The following is a 13,197-nucleotide window of genomic DNA, read 5'->3' on the forward strand; positions in this document are numbered from 1 at the left end:
TCTCGTACGAGAGAGAGAGGATCCTTAGAAAGAATATAAAATGAGTAAAATACAGGGTCAGTATCGTATTTACTTGTTCTTCTTTTTCGCTTTTTCAATCTCTCGGTATATAACTTATATATATGAGAAAACGGAAACTCAACGTTGTCAGGTACACACGCGCTGCATTATAGCCTCTCGAGTAAGCTGCTCCACCAAATATATGTACCGTAAATTATAATAATATTGGATATCTCTCATTATTGATTGGCAGTAAAGAGAAGAGAAGAGGAGAGAAGAACTTGTTCCCGCCTGTGCATCGCTAAAAGAAGCTAAAAAAACAAGCACTTGATTAAATTTTAATTTGCCTGCTGGATAAGAATAAGAAATAAGTATCCGATGACCTCGAGTCGTTATACTACACGCAGCAGCAGCAGCAGATCTTTGCAACGCAGAAACACAGCTCGGCAAGGAAAAAAAATGAAGGTTCATTCATTGCTACGTTGCTCCCAAAAGAGCCACTTAACCGTGACCTATGAAAAATTAAAGAGACAGCTTCGTCCTGAATAATACACAAGCTACCGAGCGATAAGAAGCTTCATGTTTGAAATGGATTCTTCCTTGAGGTATAATGTTGCCGCGACGCACGTACACGCAAGGGGCTCGTACAAGCTCATTCGCATATTTTCATTCACATTTGAATCTAGGCTGCTGCTGCTGCTGAGCCTTTGCATTGACCGGGCACGAGCTCGTACACAGCAGCGATTATCGAGGCGAGCCCGCCGCCGTCGCTGCTGCTGCTGCCTGTCGAAAGCGTCGTAGCTCGAGTTCGTTGATCGATGCGCAGCCGGGAGTGCGCGCATGCCTACACCGATCGTCACAACAGCAGCAGCAGCAGCGCCGAAGGGTAGAGAGAGAGAGAGAGAGAGAGAGAGAGAGAGAGAGAGTAGCAAGTGCAGGGCTAGGGCCGTTCATGCCAATGTTATGTACGAGCTCCGAGGCCCTGAAAAGCGAAGCGCGTAAAAAGCTGAATCGAGCACGTGCACTGCGCCGGGATCAAGCTGCAGCAGCACAGCTCGATTCAGCTCGTCGACGCGCTCCACATTATATCCTATATACATATAATAATATGACGCTGTACGATGCTCGGAGCTTGCACAGGTCTGCTCTCCAGAGAGCCCGGCCTTTTCTACTCTCTCTCTCTCTCTCGGAGCTCTAGCTGTGCATTATAAGCTACAACTACTACTACTACTGCTGCCACTACCTCGAGAGTCGCGCGCGCGCGCCCAAGTACAGTAGCTGTAGTCGCGCGTGAGGGAGGATATCCACGGCCACTGCCACGACCCTATATGAAAGCCACCGCACAGATCCAAGGATGCGACTTCTATCATTGACTGGCTCTTTCTATCTCTCTCGCTTCTCTCTCGCTCGCCATCAGGGACAGGGACGAAAATTACGTCACGTACGTGTCGCGTACTATACGCCATTGTCGATCGACTTTTCGAGAATAGCGCGGGAGAATACTTCTTTTTTGCTCTCCTCTCTTGCTCGCCCATCCGAACGAGGTGTATTGGGTGTGTGTGCGTGCGAGGTGTTTCACCTTGTACGCTGTTCATGGTGCATCGGAATATAAAATTCCCCCCGCATCAATCGCGCGAACACACATGCAACACACACACGCGTACGCTTCACCCCCGGCCCGCGCCCCCGAGCTTTTCGCCTCCTTCGGCAGCAGCCTCCCTCCGAACGAAGATTTATTCCGGAAAAACCGATCAATAGCGCAGGTTAACGCGAGAGAGCTCGGGAATATATTATACACGACGCGCGCGAGCGACGTACCGAGTTAGCAGCTTTTGCTGCGCGTAACGCAGCACAGGTCTATATATCTATATACGTACAAGTCTGTACTTTGTGCCGTATTAGCTTCGCGCATACACAATGTGACTTTTTTTGTACATTATAATATGCACGCGTTCCGAGTCGTGTGCTACACGGAGCTTCTGTCGCGTGCGCAGGTACAAAGTCGTGCAATAGAATGAGCTTTCCATAATACGCATTTTTGCAAGCACGTTTGGATGTGCTTGCGCAACTCCCCCCCCCTTGCGTGTACAACGTTTTATATTTTTGCTTTTCATCAACGTACCTACATGCAGAATTACCTGCTGCTGTGAAACTGATGAATAATTAGCTGCGAGCGCTGAACTGAACGCCCGTGTGTATGAGCCTTTCGCAGCTGCACAATGTTATTAATATCAAAGATAATATTAATTTTTTTTTTCGAACAATGTTTTATATTTCTTTGTAATTTCAAATTGAAAGGGGATCGATGTAAAAAGCTCTCGGCGTAGCGAACAATAACTAGAGCGAAATTCGTTGAAATGCTCTCGGGTACTGTACCGTGTTATATCACGTCATAACCATGGCACGCATGTATAACAAAAGTCATCGCATAATATTGCACACAGCTCACGAGCTCGCGAGCAGAATTTATTTTTGCATCAATGGACAAGGTCGTATGTATATGTGTGTATGTGTGTGTGTCGTTACAAAATGCGAAACTTCCCTTTAAAACCCTGCGCATTGCGTAAAACGTTGTGCACGCCACGTGAGTGTATGTGTGTGTACGTGTGCTGCTGCTGCTACAGTATACGAGAGAGGTAAAGAGAAACCGGAAAATTTTCGTTCTCCTCTCGAGCGAACTAAACCTGGCATTGATCGCAAGTTTCGAAATACAATATTCGCGTTGGGCTTGAATAGCAGAAATCTGGCGCGAACAAATCATTGGATTGATGTAACGTCGGCGCAACATAATATAGATTTTAGTAAACTCTCTCTCTCTCTCTCTCTTTCTCCCTCTTTCACTCGTAAATAATTATCGGGCGACGAGAGCGAAGCTAGCTTTTACCGCACGCGCTCAGCTATTGATTGAAAAAGTAACAGGAGAGCTGTACGCGTTGCTGTAAATATACTGTACAGAAAACAAATGGGATCGCAACGTAACTCAGGCGCAAAAAAACAAAAACAAAAAAAAAAAGAAACAAGTACACGCAATAGCTGCAATAATTGCTGGAGACCGAATTCGAGAACGGAGTTTTTGCCAATCGACGGGTGTAAAAATAGTGTTCCAATATTATCCGTAGCACGTGTATAATATAATATATAATAGCAACGTGTAATTTGCTGCATCGAAACGGCTAATTGAGCACATCCACGCTAATATAATCATCATAAGTAGATAGAAAAGTCGAGGCGCGAGGTACATTACGTATAGGTATATCGGGTGCTTTGTACATGGAAACGCGCAATAGATGCGGTGGTAGTACGTATACACAATATAATACGTAGCTTTGGAGTGGGGTTCGGTAGGATAGTGCTTGCATTATAATATACATGTGCGGTACAGACGCGGTACACGAATAGCCTCGCGTAAATCGAACGATTTCTAATCCTGTCGAACTATAATACACGCAGCTCGAATGTCTTATACTATAGCTCTTATGTGGAATAAGCAGACATTGCTCGAGTCCGCACACGTACACGAGCCTCCGCGAGCAAATGCGAGCTGCTGGACAAAGAAGCGCGAGTATGTGTGCAGCCATGTAATGTACCTCGTCGCATGCTGCAGTGGACGAGTGGTTTTTCGTACTGGCACGTAGGTATAGAGTAGTGCATGGCCACGCGTCGGATTTATATACGGAGAAAATCTCTAGGCTGATTCACATTAATCAAGTCATCCGCGAGTGTGCTCGTCCTCCTCTGCTCGTTCTAGCTCTCTCTCTCTCTCACTCACTCTCGAGTAGCCGAGTCGAGCGATAAACTATTCAGCTGCGAAGGGCTCCGGTATATATACGTATATAATGCGCCTCTCGCCTATATCCTTGAAATTGAAAAAGGACTTTCATAGTCGAGGCGATCAGAGAGTGAGAGAGAGAGAGAGAGAGGCGGCGTCAGTGGCAGTGAGATTAACGACTCAGTGGTGCGCGTCGAGGATTTTCATGCACATTTTCATGTATATAGCCACTGACCACATGCTAATAATTCCCTATATAGTAGTAAGCACAAGTATCGAGCGGGGAAAGTCGTGCATGCCTATGGAGCTGCTGCAAATTCGCGAGCTCGAAAGCATGCACACGAGTTACATTGAACTTGCCATCGAGTTCTATTCTATATATCGTCCTATCCTTTATATACACTGCGGCCTTGTATGCGATGCTAATTCATTTCACTACTCGAGCTCGGCTCAAGCTCGGCGCGCGCGGGTGTGCCCCTCGTCTCGCTGAGTAGTCTCCATTTGCTTACAGCGTAGAAATATCGGTATATATAGAGGTTTGCAGCTTTATATACCTGCGTACGGCAGCCTGACGCCGCCGTTGCTGCTTCTGCTGCTGCATCATGCCTGCAATCTTGTCTGTGTGTGTGTGTGTATTGAGTGTGTTTGAGTGGCTCGCTTCGAGTATATACTAACGGTGAATTCCGGTCAGTGGGCGACCCGATATTCTCTCTTTCTCTCTCTCTCTCTCTCTCTCTCTTCCTCGCTGCTTCGTGTGCTTCCTCGTGTAACATGATCTTACCTGACACTGCAACAATTCGCTGTAATTGCTTATACGCTTTTTCCGTCCTTGCTGGTTTCGTTCTCCGAGTGTGTTTGCTCTCTACCCGAGTATGAAGTGTAAATGCACCCGAGCTCCCGAGGTCCATGCTCGAATATACAATCAACATGGATTGTATCAAGTAAAAGTGTTAAAAGCCTGGATTAAAAAATATCAAACGCGATGATCGTAGACTCGAATGCCATTAAAAAAGTTGCGACCATCGTGCGCCGTTTGTGCAAATCAATATCGAACTTTGTCGTCGTTCTTTTTTTGTCGTTTCACTCGTGCAGAATCCAGCGAGTAAATTTCTCGGAGCAGTTAATATTTATGCCTGAGCCGCCGCTGCCTGAAATATAAAGTTTCACTTCACACGATTGTTCCAAAACAACTGATATATTGGGTAGATTTATCGGTTTTAATTTACTTATGTATTAAGTTGTCACGAGCCCCGGGCGAGACCTTGGGTATGCGTCATAAGTTTCTAATGCAATGCTGGCAATTTTTTGTAAATCGCGAACAAAGAGTAGTTAGATCTCTTATAATTGATGTCCTTCGGTTTTATCAAGATTTGTCTCCTGCTTGTTCGGGGAAACAAATTTAGCATTAATACTTTCTCTAATGATTTTGTACAACTCCGTCACTCTGTATATAAAATTAACATCCTAATTTTTTACGTTGTATTTAAAGTTTGGTACGTCGTATTTTTATTGTTTCAAATACGTCAAGTTATTCAATCTGTTATTACAAACTAATTCTCTTGATAAAATTAAATTCTTCGTTGATGCGCTCTTCAGACTTATCGCATTAATTACATCTCAAACTGTCAAGTACTGCAATGAATAAATTCCACAATGGTATAAGTTAAATATTTTTTTTTTTACATTCTAAACAAATTGGAATTTCACTGCAGAATATTAATAATAACATATATTAAAGAATTGATTTTTAGTGCAATAAGTTTTGCGTTAAAATGAAGTAATATGCAAACTCAAATGAAAACAAATCATAATATTTTCTTGAAAAATTGACTTGGTATACGAGTATAATATTTGAAAGAAATACAATACTGTAGAATCTATCAAGTGTCGAATATCACATAATTGAATTCATATAAGTCAGACAAATTGATTTTTTTCTGACTTGCAAAAAAAATGATACGCAGATACACAAATATCCCGGATGATGACTTATACATCGGAAATTTTTTTTCATTGCACGATAGTTTGGAAAATACCGGTGTATTTTTTGAATAATTATCATAAACCTCGAAGGTTGCATTTCAAGAATAAATACGTGTAATTTTCAATATTTTTGTCTCCTGAATTAAACAGGCTGGAAATTCTCCCCGTAAATAATGACCTATTGACTTAAAATGAATCATTTAAAATATTTTAAAATACATAACCGTTAATCGGTTTATCTTTACTGATATTTTTAATACAAATGTCTCCATGTTAGAAATATTTTAATAATTTCAAAAAATTTAGACCAGTTTCCAACCTTAATATGATGATCGAAGTGTCTTTTCAGGCGATAGTTTGGGTATGAATTTCCATATTTCCAGGGTTATTTAGAGTTGTATGTACGAAAATAAAAAATTTCATGTAAGCATTTCCGTTGAATTACAAATCGTACGATAACTTCAAGCAACTATCACTAGATGGCGAGTATATGCATCTGTGAATCTGCAAGTGACATAGTCAAAATGATTCCATAATTAGTCTTTTTTGAAAAATTTTTTATTAACAATACCAAATCAACTAATTTTTGCTTAAAAAACTACATCGATAGTTTATATTTCAAGTATAATCATCGTCTAAAATTCCAAGTTATTAAACGCATCTTGAAGTTTCACACACGCGTTCGTATACACGGATGGATTGTAAAAGCGCGAAAGTGACGAGAACAATAATTTCACTATGCGGCGTGTGTGTACACGTCTAGGCGCAGCGGTAGTAGGTGAATGCATAATGATTAGAGTGGGCAAATATATAATAAATGCTCGCGAGCGTGCAAAGCACCTCTTGATAGGATCGCAGTCTCGATACGTCGAGCACTTAATTAATCTATCCGTTTTCATACTTTCATAAACACTTTACACGGCTCTCTTTCTTGTACTGAATCATCCTCGTGGCTAGGATTATTATTGAGAGTTCATTTAACACTTGAACGGCCTACGACATAGCTGCTGCTAGCTTTTTTATGCTTTCTTGCAATTATCTTGATTTATGTAATAAAAAGGATAATATTGCCTCGAACTCTTGTCGGTGGCCCCCAAGTCCCAAGGTGTTTCTTTCTTATTATGATCGTGCACGCGAGCGGCTATATAACGCGCTAGCCGTGTTCGACTCTGCATCGGGGGCCTTTGTGTATTGGCAACTCGTCCATTGTTTAGCGCGCGCCTCATTATGAACACTGCTGCTTTCCGATAACCTTTCTCTCTCGTAAATATAAAGGATGTATACAAGTTCCGAGCTATAATCGATCATAATTTTATCGACGCGATGAAAAATCGCAGTTAATTTTTGTCACAGCTACATGCAAAAAATTTTACCAAGTTGCAAGGAAAAATGAAACGAGATATAGCGAACAACCTTTCTGGAAAGTAATGTCATCCTTTTTTTCTCGGCAAATTTGACTCTATCGACGTCGCACATGCATCAAATTTTTTTCAAGAACGGCCGTTTATTTCACAAACGAGCGAAACTCTCCTGATTTATCCTTTAATTTCAGGCGCGACGTCGAAAATTGCCACTCTCATCGATTACTTACAAATTGAGAAATGCGAAACGTTCTGCAGGGCGTGGTGGACGCAATCGTAAAAAAAAAACTTGATATACGCGTCGCGGATTCTTACCGAACTTTTGAGAGAGAGAGCCCAGCGTTCTGGAAAGTACCGTTGCGTATATTGCATACACATTTTGCGCGCAGGCAAGAAAAAACTGCGCCGACACGTGTCGATGCGCGTCACCGTCGTTAGCCAATAATATTGTATATTTACGTGCAGTGTTGTGTGTCGTGTGTGCACATACATACCTATCGTGCGCGCGTGCACATATCCATGCATCGTTTCTCTTTCTCTCTCTTTCTGTGCGGCAGGCAATGATCGTCTCGTCGGTGCTGTTGACCCGAGTTATGACATTTTCACTGCGTATTACATACACAGACACGTATAACATCGTTCGGAGGGAGAGATGTTTTTTTTTCATTTTAGCGGCGTACTATATACACCCGACAGTGCGGCAGCTGCGGCTGACGAATTATATCAGCGGCGGAGAATATACTTTCGATTCTTGCTGTATGCACTTGCTATGTCAACGTCGTCGTGGCCTGTGTGTGTGTGTGTACCTTTCGCGGAGGAGAAAGTTGCGACGACGTGCCTGCGTGACCCGCAAGTTGCATGAATTTTAATTATACTACAAGGGATTTTGTAACTGCAATTTACCGTCGTATCGCATGCCTCGCATTGGATAATATTTCTTCTGGCCACGACGCATTTATGCTATATTATATATGTAACGCACGTTGAAAATTCTCCTTGGGTGTTTGTTTCCAAATAAAGTCATCAATTTTTTTCTCAATTTTGTTCATTCTTTTGCAACGAAACTCGAGGATATGAACTTTTGGGCTCTTGTGTCGAAACGATTTTCACTTGAAATTTGCTACTCCAATCAAATTACGTGAGCCCAGAAGCAGCAGCAGCAGCAGCAGCGTGTAAATGAAAATAAATAAACGATAAATTTGATTAAAGTGTCCTTCTCCTCGCCTACGAGTTTCCTACAAATTTTAGTTTGACGTGCGCGTGTGATACGCATGACACTCTTAACGCGTCCGTACGCGTGTGAAAGTGATATTGGGGTAGGATGCATGCGCGTGCCGGATTATATGCCGATACCTTTGTCGGCCGTAGCCTCGGGGGTATTCAACGCGCGGAGCTAAATCCAAGTGACTGGGCTTTGACACGAGGCTGCTGCGCATGCATCGTATTCGAGGATCGGTAATATTGCATTCTGAATGGCTACGCGCGCAAATGAATTGTTCTCGCTTGGCTGTATAGCTGTACGTTCGCCGACGTGCATGTGACGAAGCTTGAACTTAAGAGAGCTCGGCAACCCGAGCGATACAAGAGTGATCTGTGGCTCGCAGAATCGTTTGGCGCTTGCGCGTATGTATCGATAAAAACGTCGATCTCTACACTCGACTCGTTTAAAAAGTATCTCGACGTTGAAAATTTTTACAGTATTAGTGAGTTTTTCATGTTGGAAATTCCAAAAAAGTTAAATTAAAAATGAGAGGGATGCTTCGTTTGTTATGATTTTGCTTTCTACAAAAAAATATTGAAAAATTGGCGATGTAAGAGGTCAAAAAAAATAAATAAAAAAAGTTTTTTGATTCTGCAGATGTTGGCCATAATTAAATTTATCAAGATTAAATATTACAGGAACAGATTTTATCTGAATTTAATGAAACAATACACTTTTAAGCGATTGGCTATGTAATTGTTTAACTAGTACCTTGATAAAGATTCTCAACATTAACAATGGCTTGATGACCATAAAATTATCGCTTAAAATATTTTAAAATACATTATCATTAATTGACTTGTTCTTTTCGAATTTTCCGTTTCAATAATGTTACAAATATTGAGGGCATTTCAAATTACCTGAAAATGACAGTTTGATTGTTTCAAAAAATTTAAATTAGTTTTCAACCAGTTTAAAAACGGTAATACCAGTTTAAGCTCCCCCCGCTAGATGGTGAGTACCTTTATCTGTAAAGCTGCAAATGGCAAAGTGAAAATATGATTATATGAGGGGGAACAATGAAAAAAACAGATGATTTTGGCAGTCTTCGATGGAACAAACGGCGTTCAAACCTATCGGATACAAATTAAGCTCTCCAGTCTCATTCAAAATGACTCGGCGAGCAACGAAATGTGCACAACACTCGAAAATGCACGAGCTATCAATAACGGGCCAACTTAACGACCGAATTAGTATAGCTAGAATGCGTCGCGACCAAATAGATAGACACGGGCGCATACCAGTTGACTGCAGCCAAGAGCACTTTCGCAATGTAAGCTAAAACAATGTGCAGCCGCGAGAGCCATCGAGAAAAGAGGCTCCTATATATTTACGCTCGGCAGAGGCGTTCAGGATCAGTGGCTCTTGACATCAGAGTTGGCTTGGTTTTCCACGCACACACACACACACACACACACACACACACACACATACACACACGGTGCACACACACTCTGCCTCTCGCTCGAGTGCGCGACGATTTATTTAACGACTCGCGCGATTGATGATTAGTTCTCTCGATCGTCGACTCTACGCGATACGCTTTTTGGCGCGATCGGGGGTGTATTGCGTCGCTCAACCTACATATAACGATCGAAAATGCATGTATCGCGGCGCTCGTCGTCGTCGCTCGGGTAATACGTCGCGTCGCCCACGCGTCGTCTTGTTTCTGCTGCGCACAGCTCAATCACGTCGGATAGATATACGGACTGGAGCTAGCTTAGCGTCGAGGTGCTGCTGCTGCTGGCATATTTCGCCGCATTATCCATTAACGAGCTCCGACTTTATAACGCAGGTGCACACACACACACACACACACATACACACGGATATATAAAATACATCGTTTCAGCGTAACGTATGTACGCTGCTCGCGTCGAGTTAGCCATATGTACACAGAGCAGTGCGGGCCCGCACAACGTTTAAAAGGCAAGTTGGAAGGACATAAGTTTGCGCAACGTGAATCTCGATTAACATATATTATAGGTTGCACGCAGACTGCGCGCAGCGTCAGACACGGTCTACGCGGTGTAGTACATATATATACCTTTATTATATACCGGTTCGGTGGCGGCGGCGGCGGCGGTGGACTCTGCTGCTGCTGCTGCTACGTATACACGGACAAGCGGAAAATTAACTTATTCGTGGAAATTGCTCCTATCTGCTGGCTTCATGGCTATTGCGTGCGTACATATACATATAGTATACATACATATAAATATGGGCAGCTATACGTGTGTACGGTCTCGGCGCAGCTAAATGGGTACAAACTGCGAGTAGGCCAGATTACTCGGCAGCTCGTATTCTCGCCGTATACATGCCATACATACGTAAACGTTATATGCGGCGCGTTATACACGTACATGGCTGAAGCAGTAGCTACACGGAGACTGCAGTGTATATGTACGACGAGAGCTATCCTGTGTTTATACGTAGGTATATGCGCCTTCTCTCACTGCAACTATAATATCATCGTACTGTTATATGCACGCGCGCACCCGATTACAGCTGCCAAGCTAGGCAACAGCAGCTCACGTTTTCCCTCCTCGCGCGCACTACACTAGCTGCTCCGAGAGAGAGAGAGAGAGAGAATCGTAACGTTTTTGCGTATTATTCGGCGTATTTTTAACGGCTTCCACCGCAGTTTCCGCTGCCACCGCCGCCACCAAGCTGCACAGCACACGCGCCATATACAGCGCAGTCCTATAGAGATAGACTATATACATATTTTCTATGCGTATATAAATGTACTACTATAGCAGGCTGCGCAACATCCCATTTTCCAGTGACCGCGGCGCGTATCACTTGCTCACGATACGATGACGAAACGACCGGCGTCTATATTATGATCGTATTCGGTCTCTTTTTCTTCGTCTTTTTTCGCCATGTATGCGTGCATTCGCATCGATCGCTTTTTTTCCGAGAGAAACCATATTATACACGATCGTGGTCTCCGCGCGCTGCGCTATTACGGCCCGTTATTATAATGAAATCCCTGCCGGCGGCTCCGATACGAGCTGCTATGCAATTCCGTACCGTATTCGTTATTATTTCGAACGGCGACAATTCGAGAAAATTCGAGACCGACAATTATTATTCGCATACATATGTCTCAGCGATTGCATAATTGTAACGTTGCGTTCGTTTTTTTTTTTTTTTTTTTTNTTTTTTTTTTTTTTTTTTTGCAGAATTATAAGACGCTGGACGCAGGAAAAGTCGTGCTTTTCACGACGTCGGGCAGCATAATCAGGAGCACCTCCAACAGATGCCAGTCGATCAAGAAGATCCTCGACACGCACATGGCCAAGTACGAGGTGCGAGATCTGAACTTCAGCTCGGATAACCAGAAGGAGCTCAAGGAGCGTATGAGGTGCAATGCCATAACTGTGCCACAGCTATTCATCGATGGAGAGTACATCGGGGTAAGTCGCGCTTTCGCCCAACGCAATTTCATTTTCGTAATGCATCTCCTTCTTCCCTCCACTCGTCCTTCTTACCCGGCGGTACATCGATAACTTTCTATTCGACACCCGCGTGCGTAATAACATTGATGAAAAACCGTAAAGTCGTGTGTCATGCTATAACGTCATTCCTGACGCAGCTTGATCGTAAACTCTTTGGAATATTTCAACCCGATAATTTTTTGTAAAAGAGCATACCTTTGAAAAACGATTTTAGAGAGGTAAAGAGAGAGAGAGAGAGAGAGAGAAAACAAATTGATAATTACGCATTGTGTAAAAAGCAAGTTGCGTGTTCGAAATACGAGATATATTGATCACGCTATATATGGCTGATTCTTTGTGAAATCGAATAATCGAAAATTATTTTCCTGTTGTCATGAAAAATGATGTCATACATATTCTCCAAGTTTATTTGAATTTTTTGGACCATCTAGAACCCTTTTTCATGGGCCCAAAGTTGGCTATTTTTTAAATTCATGCTTATTGCGTATAATTTATAATCTCCTGATTCAGCCTAAACTAAACCTAACTTAGAGAAAAATTACAAGAGACCCTTTTTGCTGGAAATTGTCTTCATTTTCGAAAACAATACTTTGCAGAGATCTTAGCGCCTAAAAAACTTGCTTATACAAAGAGTAACATAAAACACAAAATCTAATCCAGTGTGATCCGGAGTTTAATAACCAAACAATTCTCAGAGGTTACTCAAAATTACGAAAATTTTATTCGTATTAAAAAGTGCGAAAAAAAAGTTTTAAAAAAGGTAATGTAACAAAAAAGCCTGTTTCAACATGTTTCGATAATCTCGGATTTTTGTTTCTCCTAACTTTAAAGCCCATTACAAAAGTTTAGAAGGTATTAGTTGACCTTGAAAGGGCTCTGCGAATATTTAGTTGATGAAAATCCGGATCGATCTTGATTAGATTTGAACTTATGTTTTCAGCCATAGTAACAAGCTCCCAAACTGCTAAGACCTTTTTGCAGTACTTTTTCTTAAAGCTTGGACAATTTCCAGTTAAAAAGCTCTCGAGCATTTTTTCCTAAAGACACTAAGGACCGAGCTAGGAATTTTGTAAATATTTAAAATAAACCTGAATTTCGTTAAAATGCCAACTTCAAATAAAATTTGACCACGTACGACCTCAAAAGCAACAAATTTTTCTTGCCTTAAAAAGAAAAATTCTGACTATTTGGTTTCACAGAGAATCAGCCATATATATATAGGCATTAGATGGAATTCAGTTTACGTAAGTTTTATTGGAGTAGTGTCGAATGCAAGCTCGGATTTCTCACTTCTCGAATGAAAACTGCTTCCGGAGCTCGTGCACTGTGCACAGATTCAATCCTGCTGCAACCGATGCA

The 13,197-nt window shown here is 42.2% G+C and overlaps 1 protein-coding gene across 1 annotated transcript in view; it reads left to right on the top strand.

Moving 5' to 3' along the window:
- Nucleotides 1-13,197, top strand: part of LOC106650765 (glutaredoxin domain-containing cysteine-rich protein CG12206-like) — a 43,364-nt gene that overhangs the window by 18,909 nt on the left and 11,258 nt on the right. The window contains exon 3 of the mRNA XM_014368967.2: nucleotides 11,563-11,796. Within this exon, the coding sequence (XP_014224453.1) occupies nucleotides 11,563-11,796 (234 nt within the window). The remainder of the gene's footprint in view (nucleotides 1-11,562; nucleotides 11,797-13,197) is intronic.

Source organism: Trichogramma pretiosum, unplaced genomic scaffold (assembly GCF_000599845.2).
Source record: "Trichogramma pretiosum strain Unisexual culture from Peru unplaced genomic scaffold, Tpre_2.0 scaffold3, whole genome shotgun sequence".
Classification (NCBI taxonomy): Eukaryota; Metazoa; Arthropoda; class Insecta; order Hymenoptera; family Trichogrammatidae; genus Trichogramma; species Trichogramma pretiosum.